This window comes from Petaurus breviceps, unplaced genomic scaffold (assembly GCF_028583685.1).
Source record: "Petaurus breviceps papuanus isolate PSGF00001 unplaced genomic scaffold, PetGlider_PUasm1.0 227, whole genome shotgun sequence".
NCBI lineage: Eukaryota > Metazoa > Chordata > Mammalia > Diprotodontia > Petauridae > Petaurus > Petaurus breviceps.
This window is the reverse complement of record NW_027185896.1, coordinates 15,145,577-15,161,458: the sequence shown is the minus strand read 5'-3', so window position 1 is coordinate 15,161,458 and position 15,882 is coordinate 15,145,577. Positions and strand designations below refer to the sequence as shown.

The window sequence follows — 15,882 nt, the reverse complement described above, 5'->3', positions numbered from 1 at the left end:
CCCAGTATGAAAATAGTTGAAGGGAATATATATATATATATATATATATATATATATATATATATATATATATATATGTCTATGTATGAGGGTATATGGGCCTATGAATATATATGTGAGCATGTGTATATATGTTTACAGGTATACATAGGTAGAGGGCACAGGACCAATTTAACAGGAAGGGATGATACTTAAAAGGTGAAATTAAGAGGTGAGAGGAATATAATGAGAGGAGATGGGGAGAGACAGAGTGAGGCAAACTATCTCATAAAGAAGAGGCAAGGGAAAGTGGTTACAATGGAGGGGAAGAATAGGAAGGCAAAAGGGAATGGGTCAATCTTATTCTTGTTGAATTTGGCTTGGGGGGGAAATGAAATACACACTAAATAGGGTATCTCACCCTCCAGGAGAGTAGGGGGGAAGGGGATGAGAGGGGGGATGATGGAAGGGAGGGCAGGCTGGGGGGGAGGGAAGTTGGAAGCATCCACTTTTGAAAAGGGATGGGATCAAAGTAGAGAATAGAACAAGTGGGAGGTGGGATAGGAGGGAGAGAAATATAGTCAGTCTTTTACAATATATCTACTATGTTACTGTTTTGCATTTGCTACACATGTATAACCTATACTGAACTGCTTATCTTCCCAGTAAGGGTGGGTGAAAAGGGAGGAAGGGAATGAATCTTTAAAAGTTTTAAAATCAAATGTTTAAATACATACATATATAATTATTAATACTATTTTACATGTAATTGGGAAATAAGATATACAGGTACTGGGGCATAGAGATCCACCATGCCCTACTGGAAAAATCTAAAGGGGTATGGGAGAAAATATGAGAGAGAGCAGATTGGAGGAGGAGATAGCCTGTGGGACTGCTATTTTGGGGTGGTGGGTAGGGGAAAAATGGGGAGAAAATTTGCAACTCAAAATCTGGCAGAAATGAATGATGTAAATCAGAAGTTAATAAAGCATTTGAAAGATGGAAAAAAAAAAGAAATGAGTCAAGGGAAGTGGTATGGGAATAAGGGGCACAGGACCAGTAAGAATAGGGCTACCATAAAAAAAGATTAAAGTAACAACGAACAATGTGTTGTATTTACAGCAGAATGGGGGGAAACATAACAAAATGCTGACAAAAGAAAAAGAAAAAAGATCGGGGAGAATAGTGTTGTGCCCCCTAGGGGAGGAGAAAGTGTCCAGGAGCACAGGGGAGGTTCAATGCTTTCAAAAACTACAGAGAAGTAAAGTGAGGACTGAGAAAAGGCTGTTAGATTTAGCAGTTGAATTCATTGGTAACTCTGGAGAGAGTAGTTTTTAGTGAAAATGTGGAGTCAGAAGCTAGATTAGAAAGAGTTGTGAAGAGAGTGGGAAATTGGGGTAATGGAGCTAATGAAATATGTAATATGTAAAATGCCTAATTTTGGGACTGCTGTATAGAAAGTAATTGGTAAACACACTATGAAGATGAACTTTTCGTGAAAGTCAGACTTACAATGAGGACAGAAAATTCTACCAACTAAAATGAACGGTGACTTAGGAACAAAATGTCAGACTAAGAAGGGTCCTTAGAGAAGACCTAGCCTAACCCTACAGTTAGAGGAAAGTGATGCCCAGTAGTAGATATCTCTTTAAAAAAAATAACAATAAGCAGCATACTAATGGAATGAAAGCAAGACTTAGGATCCAGTCTTAGATTTTTGTCTCTTGATAGCACTGTGACCTTGGGCAAGTCACTTAACCTTTGTATGGGGCTAATTAAATATAAATAACTCTTTCTAGGATTTTGACTGTAAGAAAAGAGATGAAGGATGATAACTTGAGTTGTTACAGGACCAAGGGAAGGATTTTTTTTTTTTTAAAGCAATTGGGGTTAAGTAACTTGCTCAAGGTTACACGGCCAGGTATTTCTGGGTGTGGTGCTAAGTATCAGAGCCCAGATTCTATCCCAGGTCATCCCAAATCTGGAGCCGGTGCTCTTACTCACAGAGCCACCTGGCCGCCTCAGGATTTTTTTTTTTAAAGGATAAGGGAGATTGGACATTTTAGTGGGGAATAGGTTCCCTTTCCGTCACTAGAGCATGGAATAGAATTCGGATGATGATGAAAGGGGTTGTTGGGATGTAGGGCAGGATATAAGTGTAAGGGGAAGTGACTTCTAATTTTCCTGTGTAGTAGGAAGTGAGGCCATCTTATGACAGGGAGGGAAAAAGAGGTGGTGTGTGAAGCTTGAGTAGAAAGGAGATTTGGAATGGTTACTGAGGGGGAATAGTGTAGTAGTTAATAAAGGAAGAATACAAGGGTTGCTGTGCAGCAGGGATGATCAATTAAGATGAGATAACATTTGTAGTGAGCCTAGTAGGAATAGTGTGTGACTTTGTCCAGAAACATTCGTTAGTGTGTGAGGAGAGGAGAAGATGAATGGTGGGATGATCCCGAATCATCTTTATGATGGAAGAATAGCTGGAATGTTTAAGAAAGTAAGTCTGGATACCTCCTGCTCAGAGTCTTTATTTTAGTGTCATCCTTAAATTTGATTTTTAGAACAAATTCTAGGCAGGGCAGGTGGTATTTGTGCCTGTTTTATATGTGAAGAAATTGGGGCATCTAGGGCCCCACACTGAGGTTAAGTGACTTGCCCAAGGTCACAGTGCTATCAAAAGACAAAAATCTAAGACTGGATCCTAAGACTTGCTTTCATTCCATTAGTTCACTGCTTATTGTTATATAGTTTTTTAAAGAGATACCTCCTACTGGGCCTCAGTTTCCTCTAAATGAAGGGTTAGACTAGTTCTTAGTTGGACATTTTGTTCCTAAGTCACCGTTTATTTTAGTTGGTAGAATTTTCTGTCCTCATTGTATGTTTGACTTTCACTAAAAGTGTTTCTTCATACAGTGTTTACCATTTACTTTCTCTCCTGTAGTCCATGAAGTAGACATTTTACATGTTATGTATTCTTTTCACAGTTAAGAAAAACAGCCTCAGGGGGAAGGGATTTTCCAATCTTCCACAGCCAGTAAATATTGGGCTGGATTGGGAATCCTCCTGACTCCCAAGACTCTTTGTATTTTATACCATACTACCTCTAGTATTGAGCCAAAAAAAAAAAACCTCTCTATATTTTCTTACACATTTGACTTCTTTCAGTTTCTTCTAAGTCAGAATTGCTTATAAGAACACATTCTTGAAATATTTGGCTATATATTATTGAACATTTGTTTTTTTGTTGTTGTTGTTTTTCTCTTTAGATTGCTCACAGAACTTGAATCTCCTTCTTGGTGGCCCTTTAGTACCAAACTCTGGAAAAGCCCATCTGAAACAAAACCCAAGGAAAGTACCTCAGTATCCAGTTCTGAGGCATTTGGAAAATCAGGGGTGATAATCAAAATCCCAGCAATTATTTCACAAAGCACTGAGTTGCACGCTAAACCAGGAAGATTTACTGTCTTGGTTTCTGGGTTGGAAATCAGTGACTCTAATTCTCAACTTTTGCACAGATTTGAAAGGGAAGATGTAGATGACATTAAAGTTCACACCCCTTATGAAATCAGTATACGCCAGAGATTTATCGGTAAGCCAGATACAGCCTATCGACTATTGTCGGCAAAGATGCCACAGGTTATTCAAATTTTAGAAGTGCAATTCAGCAAGAAAATTGAGTTTTTAGAAGATGCGATGGTGTTCCAAAGCACGAGAGACTCTCCACCAGCAGAGAAGGGCAGTGCCATCTGGCGTGCAGGTGAGTGGCTGGCACAGAACTACCTATTGGAAAGTGATGGTAGAAAGTATCCTATTTCTTTCGAATGAGTCGGACTTGGAGAGGTCCTCACCTGATGGGACTCTTTAAAAGACCTGTGATTGCATTGGTCTGGTCACTCCTCCCACTGTGGCAGATCTCAACCTCTCTATGCCTTAAAGGGTTTCATAAATTGCTGTGGATCTTTTTAAAAGTACCTAAAAAGCCAGCCTTGTTGGTGAGGCTCTCTACCCAACTGGGCTTGCTTTTGAAGGGAAGAAGCAACCACCAGGCCCACACACATCCCTTTCCATCTCAACAGCTCTTGCTACAGCTACAGCTTGCTTAGTCTTTTAGAACCCAGGTCCTCTTTGTTCCACAATGTGCTTTTCAGAATATGTTTACTTGCCATGTGTTCTAGATTCTGGGATTTATGAATTTCACATTTTTTGAGGTTTTAGTGTGTGTAGAGAATAATTTAAGGGTTGGGGTTTTTTTTTTGGTTGTTTTGATTGTTAAAATAAATTTTTATTGATGGTTTTTTTTTACACTGATTTTTTGCCCATATCTCTACCTCTCCTCTTCCAGAAAGTTATAACAAACGGTATTTTTAAGAACTAAAAAGAGAAAGAAGAAAAAGCCAGGTTATCTGATCATTGAACATTGAAGTCTGAAAATACATGCCATATGCCCATGTGCCACACTACACAATTTAAATTTTAAAGCATTTAAATAGCTTCTGGCAACTCGGAAGGTAGTTGATTATATATTCTTATAAAAGTTTTTGTTTTTCTTTATGTTATACATAATAGATTTATGTGTAGGTTTAATTGATTTATTATAACAAACTCTGAGGCAGGGGAGGTGGTATTTATATCTGTTTAGGTTTAATGGCAGAACCAAAATTTTATTAAAATCTTACCCTGAATTAGCAGAAAAATCTCATTTTTATAAAAACTTTGTTTGATTTATTGAGATTTCTTCCAGGTTATAAGGTTTTTGGTTATCATGTTACTTCCTATTTGGTTTTGCAGTTTACTTAATCTTTCTTTTACATGCTCCATCATGTGGTGCAAATATATTTAATAATTTTTTCATTATTTTTATTTCCTCTAAGCATAATGTAGTTCCTAGTTTCTCTTGACATTAGTTTTTGTTATAAATCATGATTGCAACTCCTTCCTTTCTCAGATTCCCATGAAGCATACTTTTGTTTTATCTCCCTATTTTCATTTTGTTTATGTGTCTCTTTTTAAAAAGTGTTTCTTTTATGTGGCAAATTTTGGGGTTTTGTTTATCCGGTCCTATTTTCTTTCCTGTATCTATTATATCTGGGGTTATTATAGTAAAGTTTGTGATTTTTTTTTCATTAAATATACATATATTTGTATGTGTGTATACTGATATGAGGTGTATGTATGTGCTGATATATGTATATATGCATATATACATGCTGATATACATAGAGATATGTATGCCATCTATATGTGTATTTATTTCTTCTCTTATTTTTTAAAGCAGCAGTTAGTCCCTGTGCTTTGTTTTGCTTTCGCTAATATGATCAAGGTTTATCTTCTCCCCCAATTCCTCTTCCCACCCATTACCCTGTCCAATCCTGAATGGTAGAATTTACTTTTATTTTTATTCTTGTAGTCTCTCTCATGCTTACTTTCTCTTCTTCCTCTGGCCTCCTCTCCCACCTCCAGGATATTCTCTCTGAGAAGTTTTGTTTTCATTACACCTTCTGTTTCCTTTCCCCTTCCAGCACATTCCAGGCTCTCTCCCCAACCATGCTAACTCTTGATGGAGACCAGTGGGAGGTTCCCTGTAACCAGGGTGGGGCTGGGGGAGGGGCAGAAGAGGATGGTGGCAGTCCTGTCTTTTTGCCATTTTCTGCTTGCTGTTTATCCTTGTCCTTTTTGATGTCAGGACATCGATCCTTCCTTTGAGCCTATGACCATTCTCTTCCAATTTTTCTGAGATACTTGCTCCTCTTCCCTCTCCCTACAGGGAGATTTATTACTGAGATTCACAGTCCTGTCTGGGAGAAGCTTATCTCCTGAAGGGTCCCCCCCCACCCCGCCAACACTCCTCCAGTAGAATGGGTAACAACTCCATCTCATCTCACTTCCTGTGTCTCTGAGTTCATTGTATAAAGCTGTCCGTCTTTATCAGTGTCTCCTGATTTTCTACATTGTTCTACATCTCTACTCTACTCTACTTTTCCCCATGCTTCTGGACCTCAGTCCTTTCTATTCTGTAGACTTAGTGCTTTTGGGCCCTATCTTTAGCACTTGCAACTTGTTCTTTGTTCTTTCAAATAACCAGCTTTGGCCAAGAGTTGGGGCCCTTGATGGATCAGGTGATTTGTTAGGTTTTTGCTGTAGGGAGATTCCAAGAGACCACTGTAGTTGACCCTGGTTTCTACCTTTTTCAGTCCCAGTCTTCTGGACTCTGTCCTCCTCCTAACTTTCTTCAGTCTAGGTGCTGACTTTGAGGAGGCTCATAGAGAGAAGGTTGAGGGAAATCTCTCCAGGACACTTAAAAAAAAGTTTCTCCCAATTACTTGTTAAAAAACAACTTTTAACATTATTTATTAAAAGATTTTGTGTTCCATCCTAGAACATTAATAACTGCCAGAAGCTTTCACAGTCAAAGCTTTTTGTTATTTTCATTTTCTCCTTCCTGACATTGCTGATTCTGTTGCGTTTTGAGGTGCTCCTCATTTATTGAGGTGGTAGAACTGTGTCCTAGATTACTTGGCATAGCACAAGATTCCTAGTGGACATTCTAGTGATAGAACAGCATGAGTCCTTGTGAAGAGATGAAAACATGGAGGGTGTGTTTAGGGAGTCTGGCAGGGAATGATAAAGCTAGAAAGTAGGTTGGCTTCTGGTTGTGGATAGCCTTGAATTCCTGACAATGACTTTGCATTTTGCTGGTAGACAATGGAGAGGGTTGCAGAGTTTTTGAGTGGCGTGACATGCCTATTATAGCTCTCTATAAAGAAGGTTAGTTTGGTAGTCATATCAGAGGTGAATAAGAGGAGGAAAACCTGACTGTTACACTGCTTGAGGCAGGTAGTAATGAGGACCTGTGTTGGACTGGTGCTATGAGGAAGAGAGAGGAGGGGTTGATGTCAGAGATGGGTAGAGGCAGAGGTCATGGGATGTGGTAGTCATCTGGCTGCGAGAGTGGTGGGAAGAGTCAAAGGTCACACCTAAGCTTTGATACTTGGGGGACCTGGTGAATGGTGGAGCCGCTTGCAAAAAATGTCCAATGGAGCTGGTTGAAGGGAGATAGGAATCTCCGTTTTTGAAATCTAGATGATAGTATTGGGTAGACAGTCTGAGATCTAGGTCTAGAGCTTATGAGAAAGGTCAGGAACGGGTAACCCCGATGTCCCTGATGCCTTTCCTTAGAAGTACTACATAGCTACCTACCACTTCCTCTACCATTGTTTTCCTCTTGGCTCGGGGATAGTACTAGCAACAGAAGGAACAAGGAGGAAGAGACGTTGCTGGCAGTAAAAGATGCCAACAGAATCTGAGTTCTCATCACATAGGTCTAAGAAAAGGTGACCTTTGGATACACACCTAAAATGAGTTACTTTTTTCCCACGGGAAATAATAAGCATTTGTTAAGCACCTACTGTGTGCTAGGCATTGGAACAATTTAGACTCACAAGGCATGTTCTAATTGGGAAAACAAGTTTGTATATAAGTATACACAGAATAACTGTAAAGGAGAACAAATACCAAAAAGGTAGTTTGGTAAGGGGAGGAGACCAGGAAAGGTTTCACATGGAAGGTGGTGCTTCAGCGGGGCCTGAAGGAACACGGGTGAGTTAGATGAATGACACAATTTCTAAATAGTGAAGTGATACACTTGTAGATAATGACGAGATCCAGTGAATAGAGCCATCCCTCCCTCCATGTGGCCAGAAGTGGAGTGAAGGACTAGGATGTGGGATCTTAGGAGATGAAGAATTGGTAAATTAGGGAGTTAAGGGAGCATCAATGTGAATGAAGTCTCTTAGTGTGAAAGTAGGAGTTGACAAAGAAAGGAAGACAGTGAACCAGGTGCTGAACTCCTTGAAAAAGGAGGGGGGGAATGATCTGGGGGCCAGTATACAACACCCACTGTGACCTGGTTTGGGTGGAAGATTTGGATTGTGTAGCTATCAGAGGAGGAGAGGTTGCTCAGTGACACAGATGAAGAGAGAAATTGGAAGTGGCTGGGGGAGTGGTTGTTCTCTCCCCCACCTCATTCAGATGGTTCTCACTGGCTGGGTTTGGGTTTTGCCATGTCTGCTTCATCTATACTTGCTCTGGGGTGACTAAGTGAGAGTTATAATGATTTGGGTTGCCCAGATTGTGAGGTGGATGATCAGTGTTTAGGCCAGCATGTTACCTGCAAGTCTCTGTTGGGCACCAAGGATAAGGAGGCTGCTCTGTACTAGTCTTGTCAGCAAGTTAGTGACGGTTTGATTGGTCAGATAGGATACTTAGGTTATCTGTAAGCTCATTGAACTGGGTACCCCCTCCAGCAATTCCTATAGATTGGAATCTATCCTCATCTACCCAACTTGTGCAGGGTACCTCCCTATAGAAAGGTAAATAGCAATATGAGGAACGGCATACTGACTGCCAAATGAGTGATGCAGATCAGAAATGCTCTGGGAGGCAGCTAGGTGGCCCATTGGGGAGAGTACTGGACTTGGAGTTAGGAAAACCTGAGGTAGAATCCAGCTTCAGACACTTCCCCATTCTGACTCTGGGCAAATCCTTTAACCTCAGTTTCCTCATCTGTAAAATGTGGATAATAATAGTCCCTTTCTCCCAGGGTTGTTGTGAAAATCAGATGAGATAACATATGTGAAGAATATTGCAGCATGTAAATACTAGCTAGCTGTTAAATCAGTCAAAAAGCATTTATTAATTGCATGCTTTGTGTCAGACACTCTGCTAGGTGCTAGGGGTACAAAGATCAAAATGAAACAGGCCTTGCCATCTGGGAACTTGCCAGGGGAAGAAAAGGTTATCATGGCTTGGAATATAGCATGCAAAGGCTTCATAGAAGAGGTGGGATCTGAGTAGGAAATGGATAGTGTGAGTATGGGATCAGCAGTACTCACCTGCTCAGGGCATGACTAGGGCCCTTAAGAGGCAAATGGAATGTGCCCTTGGGAGACACTGTCCATGCTGACAAGGTAGTACTTGACCCAGTTTCTTCTCCATTTGACTTGAGTTAATAGCGCTATTTGGTTTTATTCAAGTTGAGAGGCTTTGTGCCATAGGGACTCCAGAACCAGGGAGACTTGGGCTCTGGGCCTGCCTGACACATACTCCCTTTGTGACCCAAGGCAGACTTGCCTAGGACTTAATCCCCCAATGCTATTAGTAGTAGAGAAGGATTTTCTTTATGGGGAGTTTCCTATACCAATAGAATTACAGGTTTAGTCCCTGTCCCTGTTATTCAAGGTATACAGGCCAAATTGGGCAAAGAGGATTAAGTAACTTGCCCAGTATCACACAGCTAGTAAGTGTCTGAGGCTGGATTTGAATCACTTATCATACCTCTTAAATTAACTTTTTTTTTTTTTAAAGCAATTGGGGTTAAGTAACTTGCTCAAGGTTACATGGCCAGTTATTTCTGGGTGTGGTGCTGAGTATCTGAGCCCGGATTCGATCCCCCAGGTTATCCTGACACTGGGGCCGGTGCTCTTACTCGCTGTGCTACCTGGTTGCCCCTTTAAATTAACTTTAAATCTTTGGCATATCTTTATCTGTATGTGTCACTGGAAATGGTTTTCCAGTGTGATCAATGAATGACCAAAGATGAACTGAATTAGATGAATTCCTAAGGTCCCTTTGAAATCTGAGTTTGTCAGCTCCAATTTATCCTGAATATTCTTGGAAGTAACTGAAAATTTAATTTTTATCTTTTTGTTTACTTTAGACAGAAATTGTTCACACACTAATTAGTGTTTTGGAAGAAATTGGTTTTAAGTTTGTGGAGGACTTAACATGATAAGATTATATAAATCCTGCTACCAGATTTCATTTCTTCAGGTTGTATTTTATTATGAAATGAGACAATGTCAAGGCCCTTTGCAAACCTTAAAGCACTCCATGAATACAAGCCATCATAATCATCATCATTATTGTTTGCCCTTGAGTCAGCGAGTTATTATTTTGTATTTATATTGTTCCAGGTTGGAAACTCTAATAAAATGGAGGTGGGGGAAATAATGATTTTTATGACACCTCAGAAACATTCAACCTTCATTAGTCTATTTGAGTATAAGTTATGGCCACATGGTGGCAGTGTGATCCCAGGGAACTGGGCAGGAGCTGGCTCTAGAAAGTTTCATAGAATACCATAGGCTACATAGCAGTCTTCTTTGTCTCTCTTTGTGTCCCCAGCACTCGACACATGCTTTGCTCATAGTGGGTACTTAATAAATGTTTTTTAACTGATACACTCCACATTGAGAGGATCCCCTTTGGTGAATTTAAGGAAGGACATGGACCAGGATCCCACAGCATGGATAGACATTAGAGATCTGCATCATTTGAGGGAATCTGAATCAGTAAGATCAGATTCACTCAAATGTAGCTATTTAAAATAGATCTTGTTTAAAGCTATTTTTTTTCATAAGTGGAGTTTACTAAAGAATCCATTATCTTATAATTCCAGTTTGGAAACAGATATGTGTAGCACTTGTCAGTTTGAGATTCAACTTACTTTGAGAGCAGTTGCCTTCCAGTGTTATCTAACAGTCTGATATAGATCACTCTTGAAATGCACAGCTTTTCACTTAGAAAGTTATTTCTCATTTTCATTATGAAGTATAACGTTTATTCTCTGCCATCAATATTACAAAGATGAACAATTTTCGGAAACTTTTATAAAATGATGAAGAATGAAATGAGTAGAACCAGAAGAATTCATACAGTAACAACTGTCGAAAACAACTTGGAAAGCTGTAAGAACCACGATCAAGGTAGTGACCTTTCATGATTCCAGAGGACTGATGATGAAACACGTTTTCAGAAATTGTTCATTTTTGTAATATAGAGACAAATTTAGGGTGCCAAATGAGACATATATTTTTTTTGTATAACATGTGAGGGAATTTATTTTGCTTGACTATGCATATTAATCAGAAGAAACTTGTTTTTCTTTTTTAACAGGGTAGGGGTGGAAGGGAGAGAAAATAGATTTCTGTTTTTTTTTAAATAGAGATATTGGAGGAGTTGTTACTGATATGAAATGCTGTGTACACTTTCAGATGAAGTCACTGTATTAGTTTTATTTAACTGTTTTATTTTGTTATAAGAGACATCTTATGAAGTGGGAGTAATCTGTAAATGTTTGTAATGTAAAAACAAAACACAGCAATAAAACTTAAAAAAAAAAAGAAACAGTGAGAAGAGTAGAAAGCCTTAGGGGATAGAAAAATAAAATTGTAAATTACTGGGTTCTTTCCCATAACTTTCTTATGATTTTGATAAAGAAATATTGAAGTCAGCTTTGTGTAAATAGTGTAGTGATTAATTTTAAACCATATTTTCCAGTTATTATTGTTGCTATTTATGTAAAACATACATGCCACACATGACCCTAACAAAACTGATTTTTGGTGGCCTTTCTTATTGTGTATGTTTGTATGGTTGTACCATGTAGGAATACACAAAAAATACATATGATACACATAGGGATTTTATTAATGTGATTTCATCATTGTGTGGAAACTCTTTGCAGTGATGCAGATTCTAGCTTTTTTATGTCTTAATGCCTGTGACTGTGTTTGAAGTCAATTTTAGCACTTGGTGGCCAACCTTTTAGGGAATGTGTTCTCCACTGAGTGCTTGGGTTTCCCCTCAAGTGTATGTGTACACTCACCTGCTCAGCTGCAAGAGAAATAATAAAATACAGCTATGAGAAATGAAATCTCATACATGTGTGTTACTTTGGGTGGTGGCTATGCATAATGTATGTAGTGAAATTTCACTTTTTTAGAAAGGCCAAGGAGTGGGAATTCTGTTGATTGATAATTTTGGTTAAATGAACACAAATATATAAATCAGAAGCAGCTTATAAATTTTTAAACAATTATTGAATTGAATTATTGAATCCCACTGTATTGAATAGAATATAATCTTTAGTATTGAGAGTACTTGACATAAGCATTAGCTGTCTTTGAGTACTCTGGATGGAATCAGTATGGGAGATTGGGCCATTCAAGTTTACTTAATACCAGGGCATTCAGGCAAGGAAGGTTTTCAAGAGGAGGTGGAATCTGAATTCTCTTTTTAAGGAGCAAGTGTTTTAGTAGGTGGAGAGAAGAGGAAAGGGCACTTCAGGCAGGTGGAAGAGATGAGAGAAAGTGCAGAGATGGGAAAGCCCAGGGGAGCTGATTATGCTGATAGGCCCCTTTGGCTACAAGAGAGCTGGTGTGAAGGTGAGTGGTGAGAAAGTTAGTTTTGGGTGGGATTCTGGAAGTTGTTTAAAATGCTGGATTAAGGAGTTCACACTTTAAAGTGTAGACAATAAAGAAATTTGATGATCAGGCTTTGATCAGGTGGGTGTAGGGTAGGATCCTGTTCTGACAGTTGTGACATTCTTACTTGTTAAGTCTTATTGCAACAAATAATAACTCAAAGAACATTTCATCCATCTTGATTTTTGCTGTTTCCGTCTTACGACTTTATTGTTGCAGTTTTAGTAAAGGATCTTCTTCAGTGTGGCAGAGACCAAGTCATTTTCATGGAATGATCCACTGAACAGTTTGCTTGTTGTCAGTGAGGTTCCTCTCCTCATTTATGCCCAGAGATTTTCAGGGAATTGCAGTTTTCAGGGATTATGCTTAAAGAAGAGGAAGGGGGTGGCTAGGTGGTGCAGTGAATAGAGCACCAGCCCTGGAGTCAGGAGGACCTGAGTTCAAATTTGACCTCACTAAACACTTACTAGCTGTGTGACCTTGGGCAAGTCACTTGACCCCAATTGCCCTGCATTGCCCCCTCAAAAAAGCAATAAAATAAAGAAGAGAAAGAGGTTGTTTGGGGACATATTTATATAGAAAGAAATGCCTGTTCCATCATTCTTTGCTTAAGTTAACTGATGCATATCATTGCTGACCAATTTGGTTCCTGCTCTTCAGGCAGAAGGCTAGCTTCTGCCTCTAGCCTTATTTACTTTTCAGTTCTGATGATGTCTTTAACAGCTGTTGCTATTATGCTGCATTGCTTCTAGCTGTAATGGAAGTCAGTGGCAGCCTGCTTTATGCCATTGAACCTTTACCTTGACCACTTGTGGGATGTTTGGAAGGGTCCTGATAAACATGGTTAGTGCTAAGTGTGAGGCGATATGGATTATAAATAAAAGGCAAATATTGACCTTTAATCGAAGCTCTTATCTGGGACAAGAGCTAACAGCTATTTCGATAGGAACCAGCTCTTTAAATAAGGGACAGGTGGCCTGCTGCTTCTGAGCCCAGTCTGTGCTGCCACATTGATTAGCACTGTTTGTCATTCTACTTGCCCTTTTGTTTTTAGGTTAGATTATGGGATTCCCAGGTGCTCTGTAAACCATGGTGGTTAAATAGGCAGTGCTGAGGCAGTGGAAAACACCTAGATTCTGAAACTGAGTAAATGCTTGACTACGAGAGAGCCCTCTGACTCACCTACCACCTAAGTGAGCCTCATAAATTTTGGCTTGGCTTGGCTTGGACTAATGCTGCAATTTCCTGTATTCTCTGAAATTGTTGCCTTTGGTGGAATAGCTTTGAATGATGCTGTAGTTCCTAGTAATGTAACTAATGTAAATTTCATCAGGTCTCTGGTTTTCTTACATTTTCAGTTTCTAGATTTTTTTTTTAGATCTTAAGAAAAATTCACCACCAATTTTGAAAATGCCTTTTCTACTTAAAAAAAAAAAAAGACCAATACAGAGAGAGAACCTGGGTTTGAATCCTGTGTCTCCTAGTGTCACCTGTGTGATCCTGGGCATATTGCTTGCTATTTCTGGCCTCATTTTCTTTATCACTGAAATGTGGGAGTTAAATCTCTGAGCTGTCTTCCAGCTCTGTATCCTATGAATTAGGCCCTTAAGTATGTTGTTTATATTCCTGCTTGCTCAACATTTCCAGAAGATGTCAGTGTATGATTGTATTTGAATTTTTCATTCCAGCATCTGGGCTAATAGAAAGTGTGGTGCATCCTGGACCTTCCCTCAAAAGTGGAGAAAGCAGTCAGATCCAGTTACAAGTGAATGAGCAGGTTTCTGAGGAAGAAGCTCAAGAACTAAGACAGGTAATAACAAAGTCCAAAATGGTAGTTGGAATATTGACAACATTTTTCTCATACTTTCAGCTCATTTTTTCCTTCTTCCCTAAATAGCTTCTTATGCTTTTTTTTACCCTTTAAAAGGAACATACCTTGGAAGTTCATTATGATCATTCTCCATGGAGATAAGGCAGAATATAGGTCTTACTAAAATTTCTTAAAAGTGTGCATCATTGTGTTCTTATCCAGGGTTTTTACTTATAAGGACCTCAGGGATTTTTAATAGTAGATAAACATTTATTAAATTCCTATTAGGTACCACTTTTTAATTTTTGTAAGTTTTGTATTGAATGTAGAAATTACAAATCTTTGATTAAAGATATCCTCACAGCACTCTGTATGACAAAATATACCTATATACATGTGTGCATGTATACACAGTACACATATATGCTTATTACATGAAGGTATGTAAGTTTATTGTGCCTTCATGGATGTTCATATATGTGTTTACACAAATATACACATATGCTTGTAGAATTCTTTCCCCAAGTTAATGTTGCCACCAGTCTTAAGGTTTTATGGTGCTTGATTTTCTTCTTCAGCTTAAGTTTTTGTTTTTAATAATGCTGATCATATTGTGTTTCCTAAGCTCTTTGGGACTCAGATCTATCCTTTTTCATTAAAAAAGAAAAGCATTCATCTTTACAAAGAAATATTTTAAATGTGTCACTGTCCTCTTTCTTTCCTGGTCTTTGTTGTGACTATTTAGTTTTGGTGATGACAGCACACAAAAATACTGCTCTCTATTCTCCAACTACTCCACTAGGGCATTTAATCATTTCCTTTGATACGCTCATTGAGTCCAAAACAAACTTGCTGTAACTATTGTTTGCTTTGGGGTTTACTGGGAACTTTAAAAGTACTGTAAATGCAAACTTACTAAATGTTACTCTTGACCATTCTTTAGAAGGCTCATAAAAGCCCTTAGGTTACAGGCTGGTAGGATTTGAGTATCTCTCCCCCCCCCCCCATTTATCTCAGATGAAAACATTTGTAGTCAAGACATCCTATCCTGTGTCTAGTAGTGGTTACATTTAGGCTGAACTAGGAGGGTTAGGACTTTCTTGATTGAAAAGGTGAAGATTTCACCTGTAAGGTGTGATTTTTTAATGTTATCACTCAATATGTTAGTAAATACCTACTTTGAGAGGCACTCTACTAGGTGCTGGGAGTATAGAGATGAAATGATGCTGCTTTTAATCTCAGAGAGTAATAAAATAAGTACACCAAGAAGTATAAATCATTGCTGACAGTGGAATATCATGGACATATTGTTCAAAGAACAGTTGACAAGGGAGAGATCCCTTTTAACTTGGGAACTCAGGAAAGACTCAGGAAAGAGGACGTGGCATTTGAGTGAGGGTTATAAGGAATGAGATTTCAACAGGGAGTGATGAGGAAGGGCTTGCCAAGCACGGGAGGGCAGCTTGCATAGATGTGGAAGTAAGGAAGTGCAAGATGAGATCAGCAGACACTTAAAGAGTCCAGTTTGGCTAGCTTTTGAGAGCTGCTAGGTTTTTGGAGATCTGTAAGAAGCAAGCCCAAGTAGTTTGCTCCACCCAGTTCAGTTGGGAGGAAAAACTACAATAGTAAAGACTTAAAAAGGAGAGGGAAGGATGGAAAGAAGCATTTAGTGCCTACTGTGTGCCAGGTACTATCCTAAGTGCTTTTACAAATATTCCCTCGTTTGAAGTAAAGAGGAAGAGAATACCTCTCAAAACCACAAAAACTCAGTGGAAGATACTGATAGGAATGCCTAGGTGATGGGGAACAGTGAAGGTAACTAGTTAATAG

The 15,882-nt window shown here is 39.0% G+C and overlaps 1 protein-coding gene across 5 annotated transcripts in view; it reads left to right on the top strand.

Moving 5' to 3' along the window:
• The window catches only part of SNAP47 (synaptosome associated protein 47), a 74,044-nt gene that overhangs the window by 13,133 nt on the left and 45,029 nt on the right, over positions 1-15,882 (top strand). For all 5 annotated transcript variants that reach the window (XR_011169812.1, XR_011169811.1, XR_011169810.1 and 2 more), the window contains exons 3-4: positions 3,246-3,736; positions 13,931-14,052. Coding sequence is in view for 2 of the 5 variants with exons in the window: in XM_069095896.1 (XP_068951997.1) it covers positions 3,246-3,736; positions 13,931-14,052 (613 nt within the window). In the remaining 3 variants the exon portion in view is untranslated. The remainder of the gene's footprint in view (positions 1-3,245; positions 3,737-13,930; positions 14,053-15,882) is intronic.